This window comes from Hyperoodon ampullatus, assembly GCF_949752795.1.
Source record: "Hyperoodon ampullatus genome assembly, chromosome: 4".
Classification (NCBI taxonomy): domain Eukaryota; kingdom Metazoa; phylum Chordata; class Mammalia; order Artiodactyla; family Ziphiidae; genus Hyperoodon; species Hyperoodon ampullatus.
Window position 1 is genome coordinate 33,643,066 of NC_136917.1, and position 16,130 is coordinate 33,659,195.

The 16,130-nt window shown below is 51.5% G+C and overlaps 1 protein-coding gene across 2 annotated transcripts; it reads left to right on the top strand.

The window, feature by feature from the left end:
- Positions 1–8,170: 8,170 nt before the first annotated feature.
- On the top strand, positions 8,171–16,094 carry DDX39A (DExD-box helicase 39A). Of its 2 annotated transcripts, XM_079702546.1 has the most exons (11): positions 8,171–8,230; positions 11,865–12,076; positions 12,210–12,337; positions 13,192–13,284; positions 13,646–13,829; positions 14,536–14,654; positions 14,985–15,116; positions 15,205–15,314; positions 15,418–15,562; positions 15,700–15,847; positions 15,943–16,094. In XM_079702546.1, exons 2-11 carry the CDS (start codon positions 11,869–11,871, stop codon positions 15,957–15,959), a joined length of 1,284 nt encoding a protein of 427 aa, XP_079558672.1. In that variant the 5' UTR covers positions 8,171–8,230; positions 11,865–11,868; the 3' UTR covers positions 15,960–16,094. The 2 variants fall into 2 exon arrangements, with proteins under 2 accessions (XP_079558672.1, XP_079558673.1); XM_079702547.1 differs by lacking the exons at positions 8,171–8,230; positions 11,865–12,076; positions 12,210–12,337; positions 13,192–13,284 and adding an exon at positions 14,257–14,317 and having other exon boundaries at positions 13,810–13,829.
- Positions 16,095–16,130: the final 36 nt, after the last annotated feature.

Here is a 16,130-nt window from a genome sequence, read left to right on the forward strand (position 1 = left end):
TTTACCTACCCACCCCTTAGGTGTTGGCAAAATTAAATGAGACAGTACATGCCAAGTGCTGTGAACACACGGCTCAATAAAGGTTAGCTCCTGTGATTTTTAGTGTTTTTGCCGTTGTTATGGAAAGGGATTTGAACCCTAAATCCGTCATGGACTCGCTGCGGGCCCTGTGGCCGCTGAGCCCTCAGTTTTCCCTGCTGTAAAATGGGGGCCCGCCTCTTCTTCGGGGCTGCTGCATGCAGGTGGCGCTCCACAATGCAGACTCCTGCCCTATCTGAGGCAGAAGGTGGAGACCTTTGAGGAGTTTCTCAGGGTCTCCGGAGTCTCTGGAGCATGCAGCCGGGCTCGTGACCGACCCCAAACTCCCTTTCAAATCCGGTGACTGGGCCAAGCCGCGGTCTTGGGGCGCGGGGAGGAGAGCGTTCCCTGGCGGCGCCGCCTCATTGGCGCCCTCCTGGGACCCGCCGGAGCGTGGAGGGCTGCGGGTACCTTGGTTACCCGCAGCTGTGAGTGGTTTGCACCGTCCCAGAGACCGGGGCGGGATGTTTTCTTTCTCCCTTTTTCCTTTGGGCGACTCTTTGGGGCTGGTTGGTGGTGGTGGTGGTGGTTAACAGAGAAAGAAAGAGAAGGAGGAGGAGGAGAACTTATACCAATCCAGAATCCACCCACTTCTCACCCTTCCACTATCTCCACCGGGTCCAGTCTTCATCATCGTTCGCCTGGACCAGTGCAGTCTCCTCCTCCCAGGTCTTTCGGCTCTTCCCTCGACCTCATAGTCTCTTTTCCCCACAACACCTCAAGGACTCCTAGGAACACCTGAGTCAGGTCATGTCCCTCCTCTGCCTAGATCACTCTTTGGCTCCCAGTTTCCTCAGAGTAAAAGCCAAAGTCTTACCCGCAGCCCACAAGGCCCTGCACGATCTGCCCCCTTCACCTTCCCTCTCTCCTCTTCTCCCACCTCTTTCCCTTGCTCACTCCCTCCAGCTACACCTGCTTCCTGGCAGTTCCTCGAATATTCATCCATTGAATTAAAGAAACCTTTGAGCCAGTTCTTTTTCCCTTGATTTAAATATGAGGAAACTGAGGCTCAGAGAGAAGCCCCTCACCCCAATTATACAGTCAGGATGTTTATAGTCCTTGCCCTGTCTTCCTCTAATTCTCCAGCCCACCCATTTTACAGATGGGGATGAGGGGGCAAAGCAAGGCTGAGAACCAGCCCAGGAACTGGGTCAACTTATCCAGGGATGGGCCCTCTGCTGCCTGCCAGGTTTCCAGGCTGCCTCCCCGGATGGAGCTGGGGAGCCCTGCCAAATTCTCTCTCCAAGCTTCCGGCATTCATTTACTCAGTGAATATTTATCAGCACCCACTGGGGACTTTGGTAGCACTGGAAACAGAGTCGCACTCTAGGCTTGAAACAGGGAGACCAAGGACTTATTGTATAATCTCGGCCAAATATGATAACTGCACCAGCACCTCCCTGTAGCTCCTCTGGCCTCTCTCCAATCCTCTCTGGGGCCTTGGAAACCCTAAATCACACCCACCCCCACACCTCTACCTGCTGGAAAACCTGTTTCTGGCTCTCTGGAGCTCTTAGGAAAAACACCACTCCTCACCTGGCCTACAGGGTGGTCCTGTCAGGCCTCTGCCCACCTGTCCAGCCACATCCCCCTCCACTCTCCTCATCCCCATCTAGCAAAACTGGCCTTCTCTCTGTTCCTCAAATATTCTCACCTTATTTCCAACCACAGGGCCTTTGCACTGGCTGTCCCCTGGTCTGTAATGCCCTTCCCTCACATCTCCCCAAGGCTGGCCTCTTCTGATCATTTAGATCTCTGTTTAAATGTCACCTCCTCTGGGAGACCTTCCCAGAGCACCTCCATGCCCTGTCATCTCTGGCCCATGGCTCTGTTTTATTTATTTTAAATATCACTCCTCTCTGAAATTTCCCAGTAACTGGCCTAAGCTCCCTCAGTCTTTGTGGAATGAGTGAATGCATACACTGTGAGCTGTCAGGAGGAAGGTATCCCAGCCCAGTGAATGCCTGGAGGACATAGGTGCCCCACTATAGAGGAGGCAGAACGGCTGGCACTAAGGGGCAAATTAGGAAATTACAAAATAGATAAAGAGGAAAAGGGTGTCTGGTGGAAGGAACAGTCAGGGCAAAGGCCTAGAGGTGGGTGAGGTAGAACTCGACATGTCCTAGTTCCTCTGCCTTCATCTCCCACCCCAATCCCCTCACTCACACTCTCCTCACACATGCTGATTCCTACCTCAGGGCCTTTGCTCTAGCTGTTCTCACTGCCTGCAGTGCTTTTCCTTCTCATCTTGGCATTCTATCTTTCTCACTTTATTTCCATCTTTACTTAAATGTCACCTTCTTAGAGAAGTTTTCCCTGACTGCATCTCCACCTAAAACAAGGCCCACCCCATCCCTACCAAACTCTGTTCCTCACATAGTTTGATTTTTCCTCCATGCAAATTTTAATAAATTTGACTTTACTGTTTTCTTTCTTGTCTGACTTCACCAGGAAGATGTCAGCTCCCAGAGGGCAGGGATCATTGTCTTGTTCACTGTTGGGTCCCTGGCTCCTAGAACAGGGTCTAGCACACAGAAGGTACTCAAAAAATAGCTCCTGGATGAATAGATGGATGAACAAACCAGGTATCATAAAGTATGGCTGGATTTTTTTTTTTTTTTTTTTTTTTTTTTTTTTTTTTACTGTGGATGAACCTGGAGTAGAGGGAAGGCTCCAGATGTTGCAGATGGTGGGAGTGGAATTCAGACTTGACCCTGAGGACTGTGGGAACCACTGGTGGATTCTTAGCAGGGGAGGAACTGAGTGAGGGTTATCTCTCAAAAGGTAAGGTTTTTTGCAAATCAAGTCTCCACCAGTCAAGGCCAGAGAAAAGAAACGGGAGTAGATTCATCTGACACCAGAAGAACTAAATGTATCAACAAGGCTAAACTCAAAAACACCATGTGTGTGGGGGGGTGGGGGGGGGGATAAAAAAGCAAGTTAAAAAAATGATACAGGGCTTCCTTGGTGGCGCAGTGGTTGAGAGTCCGCCTGCCGATGCAGGGGACACGGGTTCGTGCCCCAGTCCGGGAAGATCCCACATGCCGCGGAGCAACTGGGCCCGTGAGCCATGGCCGCTGAGCCTGCGCGTCCGGAGCGACGGGAGAGGCCACAACAGTGAGAGGACTGCATACCGCAATAAAAAAAAAAAATGATACAGTTTGATATTGTTTATATCAATTACTAAAAAAACAAAGTGAAACTGTGTATTAAGTTTGTGGAATGTTCAGAGTAGCGGGCTTGTAGTATGCCTGGCATCCTGGCTGAGGCCCGCCAGGCTCTCTGGGTTCAATTCCTGACACCACTGCCTATGAACAGTGAGACCCTGAGCAAGTTACTTCACTGCTCTGTGCCTCAGTTTTTTCATCTGTAAAAGGGGATGATAATAGTGGAGCCTACCTCATAGGTTGCTGGGAAGCTTAAATGAATTAATTCTTGTAAAGCACAGAATAGGCGTGTAGTAATTGTTCAGTGTCGTTATGTTTATTGAGGACGTTTCTGTAGTGGGGGAGGGGAGGGGAGTGGGGGAAGTGAACAGAAGTGACTTCCACTTTAACGATAAGGTGTTATGTCTTTTATTTTATTTTGATCAAGGTATAACTTACATATGGTAAAGTACACAAATCTTTTGGTGTGCAGCTCCGTGAATTTGTATATACATACACACCCCTGTGGCACCACCCAGGCCACTCGCCTGCTGCATAAGTTTTACTTGTGTTCTTTCCCAGGCAACTTCCTCATGTAGATTCTATCACCATAGACTCATTTTGCCTGTTCTCGAACTTCATACCTAATGGAATCATTTTATGATTTTGTAAAATGTCTAGATTCTTTCACTCAATACATTTGTTTTGTTTTCTATTAGAATAAAATTCACACACCATAAAATTCACACTTTTTACGTGTACAGTCCAGTGATTTTTAGTATGTTTGCAAAGAATACGATGTTTTTGGTATTCATCCACGATGTTGTGTATATCAATAGTTTATTCCTTTTTATTTCTAGTGTTATTCCATGGTGTGGATGGAGCACAATTTCTTTATCCATTCATTTGTTGATGGACATTTCGGTTGCTTCCAGTTTGGAACTCTTATGCATAGACAATGTTCACTGTTCGTATCTTTTTGTGGACAAAAAGTGTTTCATTGATTGTTAAGTCTATACCTAGGAGGACTGCTTAGTCATGACATAGGTGCCTGTTCAATCCAATGGGTCTGATCTGGGATGATCCCCTCCCCCCCACAGGGGCGGGGACATTACCAACATCGGGAGGCATTTTTGGTTTGAAGACACTGAGGCGTGGGTGCTACTGGCATTGAGAGGCCAAAGATGCTGCTGAACATCCCATAATGCACAGGATGGCTCCCACCACAAAGAAGGATCCAGCCCAAATGTCAACAGTGCTGGGGTTGAGATACCCTGCTTAAACTTATTACAAACTGCCAAATCGTTTTCCAAAGTGGTTTTCTCATTTTACAAGCCTGCTAGCAGTGAGAATTCTGGTTTCTCCACAGCCTCTCCTCCAGCCTCAGTACTGTGAGTCTTTTCCTTTTTAGCCATTTGGGTGGGTGTTTTCAAATTTTCTATATCTTAAAATAATTCTGAAGTGAATCAAGCCAACGTGACAAATGTTACTATTTGTTCATCTTGGGTGGTGGAGGTACTTTAGCAGGTTCTGATCTTTCCTGTATTTAAAGTTAGTGGGGTTTTTTGTTTCTTGTGTTTTTTGTTATTGTTTGTTTGTTTGTTTGTTTTGAAGCATAGAAACCCGACCCCCTGCCCTGCCCACGACTGCATGAATGGTGGGTGGGCTGGGCTTTTTTTTTTTTTCCTGTTTTCCCAGACTTCTTTTTTTTTTAGACTTCTTTACTGGACTCAACTAGCTTCGGTCTCCTCCTCCTCCTGCATCATCTCAGATGATCTAATTACTCCAAGCTCACCTCTCACCTGCTTTCCTGGAGCACCTCCTCTGTTCCCGGGGACTGGTTTTCCCCAGGCTTCCAACTTACCTGGCTTTGGCCTCTATCTCCTCCTGTAGAGGTTTTGGCCATGTCTAATGATGAGAGATGGCCTGGGCTTGAATCCCTGCCAGCTGTGTGACTTTGGGACTGAGATTAATCCTCTCTGGAGCTCCTGTTAACCACCCAACAATGGATATGGACAATGGATGTGCTAACACACTCACCTCACCTGCTCCAGGTGGTGATTAGTCTGTTCATATATTTAGATTTCTCAGAACAAGGCTGAACAACCAGGACAGGGACTGGGGTGAGGAGGGGAAGCACTTGCCTCAGACACAGGGGGCACCCCCAAATTCAAGATACACATGTTTTAGCACAATTTTTTGTAATGTATTTATTTATTTTTGGTTGTGTTGGGTCTTCGTTGCTGCACACGGGCATTCTCTGGTTGCAGCAAGCAGGGGCTACTCTTGGTTGCGGTGCGTGGGCTTCTCACTGCGGTGGCTTCTCTTGCTGTGGAGCACAGGCTCTATGTGCGTGGGCTCAGTAGTTGTGGCTCGCGGGCTCTAGAACACAGGCTCAGTAGTTGTGGCACAGAGGCTTAGTTGCTCCACGGCATGTGGGATCTTCCCGGACCAGGGCTCGAACCCATGTCCCTTGCATTGGCAGGAGGATTCTTAACCACTGCGTTACCAGGGAAGTCCTAGCACAATTTTTTAAAAATCAGAATAATGCAGAAAATCCAAAGAAAGACAGGATCAGTAGACCTGATCGTTTCCTTTTGCTGCAGGTGCCAATATGGCTCGGCTTCACGCAGCCCTGTTACTGACCCTGTTTATTTAAAATTTTGATATTTTGTTCATCATAGATTTTAAAAAATAATTTTTATTTTATTTTTATTTATTTATTTATTTTTAAAATTAATTTTGATTTTAAAATAGTGCATTCAAATATAATTTATCTTGATGACTGAGTTTTTTTGGGTTTTTTTGTTTGGTTTGGTGTTTGGTGCCCCTCCCCTTTTAAAAATTTATTTATTTATTTTATTTTTGGCTGCGTTGAGTCTTTGTTGCTGCACGCAGGCTTTTTCTAGTTGCGGCGAGCAGGGGCTACTCTTGGTTGCGGTACGTGGGCTTCTCATTGCGGTGGCTTCTCTTGCTGTGGAACACATGCTCTAGGCGCAGGGGCTTCAGTAGTTGTGGCACGTGGGCTCAGTAGTTGTGGCACACGGGCTTAATTGATCCACGGCATGTGGGATCTTCCTGGACCAGGACTTGAACCCGTGTCCCCTGCACTGGCAGATGGATTCTTAACCACTGTGCCACCCGGGAAGTCCCTGGTGCCCCTTTAAATTTTGCATGTGTCACCCTCATCCTGGCCCTGTTGGGTACACAGGAAGTGCTCTATAAGTGTTAGGATGTAATTATTATTGTACATACAATATTTACCTTATATTATGTAAAGTCTCCCTCTGGATTGACTGGTTTCTCTTCATTGGGCTTGTTGGCTGAAGTTACATACTTCTGATGACTTTAGCTCTGAATTTGTCTAGAACATGGACCCTGAGATAGCTTATACTAAATGAAAATGAAATGCTCGAACCTCTTTGGAAAACTGTGGAGGAAGATTTAATTGCGTCAGGGGCTTAGGGAGACTGGAATGCTGGAGCAGGCTTATTGAGTTCGTCCTACTTACTTTCCCTCCTTGCCCCCCCCCCCAAATCCCCCAATCCTAACATAGCTGAGAAAAGACTGAGGTATGGGCAAGAACTGGGAGTAATTGGAAGTTTCACAGGGTGCTAGTGAGAGTGTAAAGTGGAACAACCACTCAGGAAAACTGTCAGGATCTACTAAAGCTGAACACCCACATGATCTTCCACCCACAATTCCACTCCTAGGTATTTCCCCTAGAGAAGTAAATTTGTGTTCACAAAAATACTTGTACAAGCTTTATTAATAATGGCCAAACACTGGGAAAAAACCAAATGTCCATCTATAGGTGAGTGGAGAAACTATACTGGCTATATTGGTATAGCCACACAGTGGAATACTACTCCGGAATGAAAAAGAAGGAATATTGCTATGTGCAGCGATGTGGAAAATCTCAAAACATTTTGTTGAGCAAAAGAAGCCAGACACAAAAGACAATCTACTGCATGATTCCATTTATATGAAATTCAAGAACAGACAAAACTATAGTGATAGAAATCCACATACTGGTTCCTGGTGGGGGAGAAATCCACATACTGGTTGCCTGGTGGGGGCAGGAGGAAAGGGGTGTGGTTGACTTCAGAGGGACACAACAGAACTTTCTGGGGCGATGGAAGTGTTCCATATTTTTACCAGGCAATTGTCACTCGGGTATCAATCGTCAAAACTCACGGACCTGTTCCCTTTACTATACACTTTAGCTCAACTCAGTAAAGTACTTGGCGGGGGGTGGGGGGAGGTTGGGGAAATTTAATACAAGGAAAAGTAAAATTAACAACAACAACAAAGTTTTATGACGAAAACATCTGGTTTTGGTTTTTTGGCCTGAACCTGCATGGTCACTGGCACAGTGTCTGACCCAGGAAATGACTCTGCAAACGGGAATTGTGGCCTAGGACCATTTCTCTCACTCCCACGCCCTGAGGGGCCCCTTTCCCACTGCTGGTGCTAAATGTCCTCTCCAAGCTGGAGTCATTCCAAGCTCCCAAGCTTTCTCAGAACCCTGTCAGAGCCACCACTCTGCAGGACCAGGAGTTCGCGGATGCACATCCACTTCGAACGCTGAGTTCTGAGCGCAGCGTAGAGGCCATATTTCATAAGGGCTAGACACTCACCCCGGGCCCACATCCAGGCTTCAGTTGCCCGTACCAAATATGGCGGCACCTACCGAGGTCACAACCCCGATTACAAGACAGCGCGCTGGCAGACGCCCACCTCAGTCAGCCCACTCGGGCGCCAACTTTTAGGTTGACCAATGAATCCGAGGCATGAGGCACGCCCTCTTTCCACTCTCCACCAATAGCTTCCAGACACCTCCCGCAGAATCCAATCATCGTTTCCGCCTCTTTTGAATGAAAAGCGAGCGGTCCAGTGAGCCGAGGCGCAGTCGGACACACGAGACAGGAAGCGCGGTAGCTCGTGTCAGGGCCCGCGACCGGGAACAGGAGTCGGGTGGCGCGCGGAGGCGAGCGAGGAATCAGGTGAGCGGCGGGCCCAGGCGTGGGGCCGCGGTGTGAAGACGTCGAACCTGCGGGCGAGCGGGCGATGGGAGACGCCAGGGGTTGAGGGAAGGACGAAGACTGGGCGCGAGACGAGGGGAGTTGTGGTGTCCGGCGCGCGCGTTGGCGGCCGTTGGGCGCTGGGACGCACGCGCAAGGGGCGGGCCGGCCTTTGGCGCGCTGGGTATAGAGACCGCTTCTGGCAGGGGCTGTCCGGGCTGAACCCGATTCTGGGGGAGGTCTGCCTGTTCGAGGAGGCCCGAGACGATTCGGGGAGGGCGTCGGGGGGCGACGCCGGGGTGTGGGGCCGCGGTGGGAGAAGCCGGAGCTTGTAGACCTGACGGTCTTCTCCGAGTTCGAGAGACTCTCCCCTCCCCCACTCTCGCGTTTAGGGGGTGGATTCGTGGTTCCAGAGATTTCGGGCAAAAAAGATGTTCAGTAAGGAACAAACTCTTAGGTAGAAATTCTCTCTGGGGGCACTTCAGGGTGAAAGGGTACGCGTGCGAGTCAGAGTTGTTACTTATTCTGGTGTCAGCTTTCAAGTTCATCAGCTCTTGGGGCCTCAGCTGTCTCGGCCACCCTCTCTGGGTGGAACAAACACCGCCAAATCCTTTCCTGATCTAATTTGTTTTGAGCTTTAGATCCTGTCTAGTCACTTAGTCTAGAAAATTTTATATATCAAACTTAGTCTGTCCCCAAATTTGTCTCCCCATCAAAACAAAAAGACTTTGTTTGAATTCCTGATTTTTTTTTTTTTTTAATACACCATCTACTCCCAGATTTGAAGCCCAGAGTAGATGACTCTGGCTCTTTTCTGTCCGAGGTTCTCCCAGGGGGTGGGCCCACCCTGTAGGGTGTTCCACCATCTTTTTCCCTACTTAACAATGCCCCCACTGAAGTTAATTTGGTGTTTGGTTTTCCTTGCTGCTGGTCTCTTACCCCACTCCATCTTCTCTGGAGTAACTTGTTCTTGGGCAAATCCTGATTGAGTCACAACTCAAAAACTTAATCAGCGATTCTTTATTGCTTAGCAAATTAAGTATGAATGCCCTGGGCTTGACCAGCTCTTCCAGCTCTGTCTTCTGCCTCTACTTCAAGCAGCCAGTCCTTTCCATTCCCTGAAAGGGTCTGGTGGTTTCTGGACTGGCCTTTGCTGGCTCCTGTTCTTCTCTCTGATGCCTGGGGACTGACTCCTTCCTGTCTTTGCCAGTGTTGGTATCAGATTGCTTCTTTCAAGAATCAGACAAGGATACATGCTTAACTTTAGCTCCTAAACTCTGCTTTGAGGCCCTGATTCTAATTCCATTCATTCAGCCATTGCTGTTGACTGCTTACGCAATGTATGTCAGGCCCTGTACTAGGTGCTGGGCTGACATGACTGGAGGGGGTTCTTTTTTAGTTGGGCCAACGGGAAATGCCTTTTTGGAGCAACAGAGGTCTGAAAGAAGTGGGAAGTGCAAAGGCGCTGAGGCATGTTTGAGGCTCAGCAGCAAGGCCAGTGAGTGAGGGTGATGGGGAGATAAGGTCTGAGTGTAAAGGGAGTCAGGTCGTGTGGGGCTTGGTAGACTGTGGTGAGGGCTGTTTTATTTTGAACATAGCGTGAACCTGTAGAGGGTTTTGAGCAGAGGAGTGACATTTTCTGACTTAGCTTTTATAGGCTCCCTCCAGCTGCTGAGGGGCATGGAAGGGGGAGTCGGGGATGGAAAACAGGGAGACCAACAAGGAGGCATTTGGCATAATCCAGGCAAGAGATGATGGTGCCCAAATGTCCATCAGCTGAGAGTGGATAAAATAACTGGTATCGCAGTACAAAGTACAATGTTATCCAACCATGAAAAGGAATTATGTACTGATACACGGCTACAATGTAGACGAACCTTGAAAACATGTGAGTGAAAGAAGTCAAACCGTCACGTTGTATAATTCCATCATATGAAATGTCCAAAATAGGCAAATTCATAAAAAGAAAATAGATGAGTGGTTGCCAAAGGGAGTTGGTGGCATAGGATGGTAGCTAAAGGATGTAGTCTTTTTGAGGAAATGTGTGCTAAAGCTGACAGTGGCAGTGATTGCGCATATATATGACTGTACAAGAAACCATTGAATTGTACCTTTTAATTGGTGCCTTGTATGGCATGTGAATATCTCCACAAAGCTATTCTAATCTAAAAAGAAAGATGGCAGCCTGAGACTGGCAAGGTAGCAGGGGTGAGAAGTGGCCTGATTGACCTGGCGGGATTTGTTGGCTGATAGAACAGGGAAAGAGAGAGAAAAGACAACAGTTTAGAGAATGGAATTGCCTTTTTTGAGATGGGGGAAACAGGCCTCAGTTTCCAGGGGGAGAGGTGAAAGAGGCAGCTAGGTAACTGAGTATGGACTCTGTGTCTCCATAGAGACACAGTTTGGGAGGCTGCACAGAGGTGGTGAAAGCGCTGGGGCTGATGGTCACAGAGAATGAGTGGCAGAAGGGCCAGAAATTGGGCCCAGGACCCTCAGCATCCAGCTCAGGAAGAAGAGGGACTGCTTTAGTACTTCCACCCCCTAGTCTGGAGGCTGGGTTGCAGCAGGGAGGACAAAAGACAATATTCTCATGTTTGGGTCCCTTGCAGCCTGCACCCAGTAGGCGCTCTGTATGTATTGGATTAAACGAAGCCAGGAGGTGATCGTGCTTTGTATTAATTCCATTTACCATCTCAGCTGTATTCTTATTGGCTCTGGGCCCAATGGGAGGTCTTTTCATGAGAGCACTTAATTGTTCCCCTGTGCAGACCACAAATAGCAGGAGTAGCTGGGCCTGGGCAGACACTGCTTCCTCACAAACTACTGTCTCTCCAGCATCCTGGCAGCCACATATCCAGGTCGGGAGTGGGAAAGCGGGGTGTGGGGGCGTCCTGCCCCGTGTAGGCTGGGTGGGGTCCTTGGGGAGTGAAGGGGAGGGGACTCCTTGAAGCTAGCTGGTCTGGGGCCATTCATTAGAGCTGAGACCTTGACCTTGATGCTGAGAAGGAGGCATTTGTGCAGAGACCTGGAAGCAGTGCAGCAGTGCGTTCCCAGGGGTGGGCGGCCGGAGCTGGAGTAGGGGCTCGATGAGTGTCAGCAGCCAAATAAGGCTGGGGGTGGTTTGAAAGGGGTGGCGTGGAATGAGGTGGGCAGGGGCCAGTGGGGAGGGTTGCGAGTGGAGAGGAATTGGGGTTTCACTTAGAGCAGTGGGAAGCCCCTGGAGGTGGAGGGTGTGGGTGCACATGTGGGCGTGGCTGGCAGGGTGCAGGGAGAGGTGAGGTGGCTTGGCGGGGCGTGGTGGAGATGTGGCCACAACAGGCAGAAGCTGGGAGGTGCTGCACAGATGGAGTGGTGGGACCTGCTGTTGTTGTCATGTCGGGCGTGAACTAAAGAGGGATCGGAGAACGATGTCCGGTCTTGACTTCAGTGGCTGGGTGGCTTTCTGTGCCAGCTCGCAAGAGCTGACGCCAGCACCTCGCCCCTCTCGGACCTGTGTCAACAGCCTGCAGCTTCTGTGCAGCCATGTCCCTCTTCTCCCATGCTGGGTGGGTTTACCTGCATGCATCAGTCACCTTAGTTGCTTCCCTCAGCCCTTCCCTCCCTCCTCTGTTCTCAGCACCATGGCGGAACAGGATGTGGAAAACGAGCTTCTGGATTACGAGGAAGATGAAGAGCCCCAGGCTCCTCCAGAGAGCGCTCCAGCTGCCCCCAAGAAAGATGTCAAGGGTTCCTACGTTTCCATCCACAGCTCTGGCTTCCGGGACTTTCTGCTGAAGCCTGAGCTCCTGAGGGCCATAGTGGACTGTGGCTTCGAGCATCCATCCGAGGGTATGCCTCCCTGGTCCTTCCCGCCGAGGCCCGCCTCTGACCGCCTCAGTGTGATCCCCTCAGCCACCCGGTGAGGGGCCTGCACAGAGGGAACATCCGGTCTCTGATAGCTCATATGCTCTCTCCCCCTCAGTCCAGCACGAGTGTATTCCACAAGCCATCCTGGGCATGGACATCCTGTGCCAGGCCAAGTCAGGGATGGGCAAGACAGCGGTTTTTGTGTTGGCCACCCTGCAGCAGATTGAGCCCGTCAACGGACAGGTGGGTGGGCACCCTCCTTCCTAGGCCCAAGCTACCTGAGGCAGCAGGAGTCATGGCTCCTCTTTTTAAAAATCCCTGTTCCCGCATTCTCTTTCTGGACTTTTAAAATTAAACACAGTACTTAGTTGTAACAAAATCGCCCCAAAAATGACAAGCCAAGAGAAAAAACTGAAAAGTGCCCACAACTTGACCATCCAGCAAGATGGCTGTTATTTCCATATGTGCTTTTCTAGATTGTACACACTTACGAAGGTGGGATTACACTGAACACGGTTTTGTTCCTGTTGTTATTGCTGACAGGCCATAGCTGTACTTCTCGTGTCATGAACTTGTAGTCCCCTGTTTGGGGGGATAATTGAGGTGCATGCTGGTGTTCATTCTTGACGTGCTGGGGCACACATCCTTGGGCTGTGTATGGGTGTGTGAGCCCTTGTTACCGACCTTAGGGTGGATGATCAAGGAGAGGAGGATTTTGTTCGAGACCACGGTGTGGTCTCAGTGCTTGGTGTTGTGGGCCAAGAGGCAGGGGCAGCCTTCCCCTTGGTGGTCACAGGCCAGCCCGAGGGCAGGCTCAGGAAGCTGTTAGCATGGGGTGCATCACCAGCTAGGCTGGGTCTAACTCTTACTGAGGCCTCAGTGCGGGACCTGGCGTAGGGAGACACAGCTGAGTAGCTGTGAGAAGACACAGAGAATGAGCACCAGGTGATGGGCTGTGAGAAGATGGAGGCATCTGGACTGGGCCTTCCAATGGCCCAAGGGCTGGGGGCGGCCAGGGGATGAGCACCGGCGTGGGCTCTGGCTGGGGGAGGACTTAGGGGACTGTCTTGAGTGTCTCTCCCCGACCGGCCCCACAGGTGACGGTCCTGGTTATGTGCCACACTCGAGAGCTGGCCTTCCAGATCAGCAAGGAGTATGAGCGCTTCTCCAAATACATGCCCAGCGTCAAGGTGAGCCCCCTCAGGCCAGGTTGGGTGCCACGTGGTCCTCTGCAGCCTTGCTGGCCTCAGCTCTAGCGCAGCCAGCATTAACCAAGCTTGGCTGCAGCGGCTGCCTTTGAGGTTTGTGGTGGTTTATGCTCCTTAAAAGCTTGATGAATTATGCATGGCCCCCAGAGGCCTGTGCCGGTCCCAGCCCTGGGGCTGCTTTTCGGTGAAGCTGGGGCCAGACTCTCAGGCCCCCATTGTCTCCAGGCACCAGGCCTGGGGTGCTGGGGGGCTGCTGGCGGGGCCGTTAGCTGAGCGACCGTAGGCACAGAGTGGGGTGTGAGCTTTCGGCCACCAGATGGTTGAAAGCTTTCCGCCTGCATAGGTGTCTGTGTTCTTCGGGGGCCTCTCCATCAAGAAGGATGAAGAGGTGTTGAAGAAGAACTGTCCCCATGTCGTGGTGGGGACGCCGGGCCGGATCCTGGCACTTGTGCGGAACAGGAGCCTCAACCTGAAGAATGTGAAGCACTTCGTGTTGGACGAGTGTGACAAGATGCTGGAGCAGTTGGGTGAGTGTCCTCGCTGGGTCTGGGGGCTGTGGAGGCCCACACAGCTGCACCCTCCTCGCCCTCGCAGCCCCCCAGACATCAGAGCTAGGCGGGTCCTGACAGGGCAGGCCGGAGGTTTCCCCGAAGTGGGATCCCGTGGGTGGCCAGCACTCAGGTCTCCTGTAAGCGATTTTAGGGAGAGTTCTGGTGTTGGCAGAGTGACCTGCTGCTTCTGAGCTTAAGCTTGAGTGGGACCATGGCACCCCACATGAGCCGTATCCAGGCACATGTCCACGTTAGCCCTCAGAGTACCGTGGCCTCGCTGCCTGTTGGGTTAGTTCTAGGCCCCTGCCTGCCCTCAGTGAGCCCTGACAGGGCCGGTGGGAGATGGGGCTCGTGTCCTGGGAGGCGGCTGCAGCTCTCACCCCAGCGGCTGTCTCTGCCTCAGGCTCCCTTCCCTGAAGCATGGCTCGAGGCGCGCTGGCACGGCTGCTCCGCTCTGGCAGCGTGTAAGTGGATTGCCGCTCCTCCCGCGCCTATGCTCACCCCGAGTCCGGGCCTTCAGGCACCTGGGACTCTCCCCTCCACCCAGTCCTCGCTCACACCGCCCTCGTCATGGTGCCAACGGCTCCCTGGCACAGGTTGGGAGGGGCTGGATCTGGTCTCGGGTGGGGGTCGTGGTCTGGCAGGCGCTCACGCCCACCTGTTTCTCGCCCTCCCCACCCAGACATGCGGCGGGACGTGCAGGAGATCTTCCGCCTGACACCCCACGAGAAGCAGTGCATGATGTTCAGCGCCACCCTGAGCAAAGAGATCCGGCCTGTCTGCAGGAAGTTCATGCAAGACGTGAGTAGAGGCCGAGACCTCGGTGCAGTAGCTGTGGCCTAGAGTCCAGGCCCTTGCTGCTCCCCCACTCCCACACTGCCCTCACGGCACACGAATGCTGGAGGCCAGCAGAGCTCTCTTCCTCGCTTGTCACACTGGGAGCTGAGAGCTTGGTCTACACTAGAGCCAGACCAGACCTTAGACGCAGCTGCTGAGAGAGAAGTATTTACTGGGGTACAGCAGGCTCTCTGGAAGCATTGCAGCGAAGGAGTCGCTCCTGGAAGGTTCTCGGCAGGCAGGATGCCCAGAAGTAAGCCCTGCCTGCCCCTTCCTCCTCTCCTTCCGGCACAGCCCATGGAGGTGTTTGTGGACGACGAGACCAAGCTCACGCTGCATGGGCTGCAGCAGTACTATGTCAAACTTAAGGACAGTGAGAAGAACCGCAAGCTCTTTGACCTCCTGGATGTGTTGGAGTTTAACCAGGTAATGCTTCCGCACTCCTGTGGCCTGTCCTGGGGCTCTAAGCCTTTGGGAGGGATTCTGGCCCTGACTGCCACCCCCTCCCTCACAGGTGGTGATATTTGTGAAGTCAGTGCAGCGCTGCATGGCCTTGGCCCAGCTCCTCGTGGAGCAGAACTTCCCAGCCATTGCCATCCACAGGGGCATGGCCCAGGAGGAGCGGTGAGTGCACGCCGCCCTCAGAGCCCCTTGCAGGCCCCTTGGAGGGGAACGCCGCCCAGGATCCCTGTATCTGATGGCCGCTCCTTGTTCCTCCTGCGCCCAGCCTGTCACGTTATCAGCAGTTTAAGGACTTCCAGCGGCGGATCCTGGTGGCCACCAATCTGTTTGGCCGAGGAATGGACATTGAGCGTGTCAACATTGTCTTCAATTATGACATGCCCGAGGACTCAGACACCTACCTCCACCGCGTGAGTGGCCCCCCAGAGGTGTCCCCTCCCTGGTGCCCCCTCCCCAGGATTGATGTTGGATGAGGACCTCTCCCTGCTTGTTCTCAGATCCCCAGCTTGTGTCTTGTGGCCTGACCCCTGCTCCTGTCTCCCTGCAGGTGGCCCGTGCGGGTCGCTTTGGTACCAAAGGCCTGGCCATTACTTTTGTGTCTGATGAGAATGATGCCAAAATCCTCAATGATGTCCAGGACCGGTTTGAAGTGAATGTGGCAGAGCTTCCAGAAGAAATAGACATCTCCACATACAGTAAGTGGCTCAGACAGGGTTGGGGGGCCACGGTGGTGGGGCCTTTTCTTCCCCCCGCCCCCTCCTCACTGGCCTTCCCTGTATTTGTCCTACAGTTGAGCAGAGCCGGTAACCACATGCCCGGATGTCCCGGAGCCTCCCTGCTTCCCACTTGTTGCTTCAAGTCGTCTTCCTAGGTGACAGTGGGCCTTTCTTTTTACTGTTTAAAAGCTGTAGATTTGTGTAAGAATAAATTTTTATCATGGAAGCCTGGCTCCCACCCTGTCTGTTTCTGTCAGCTCTC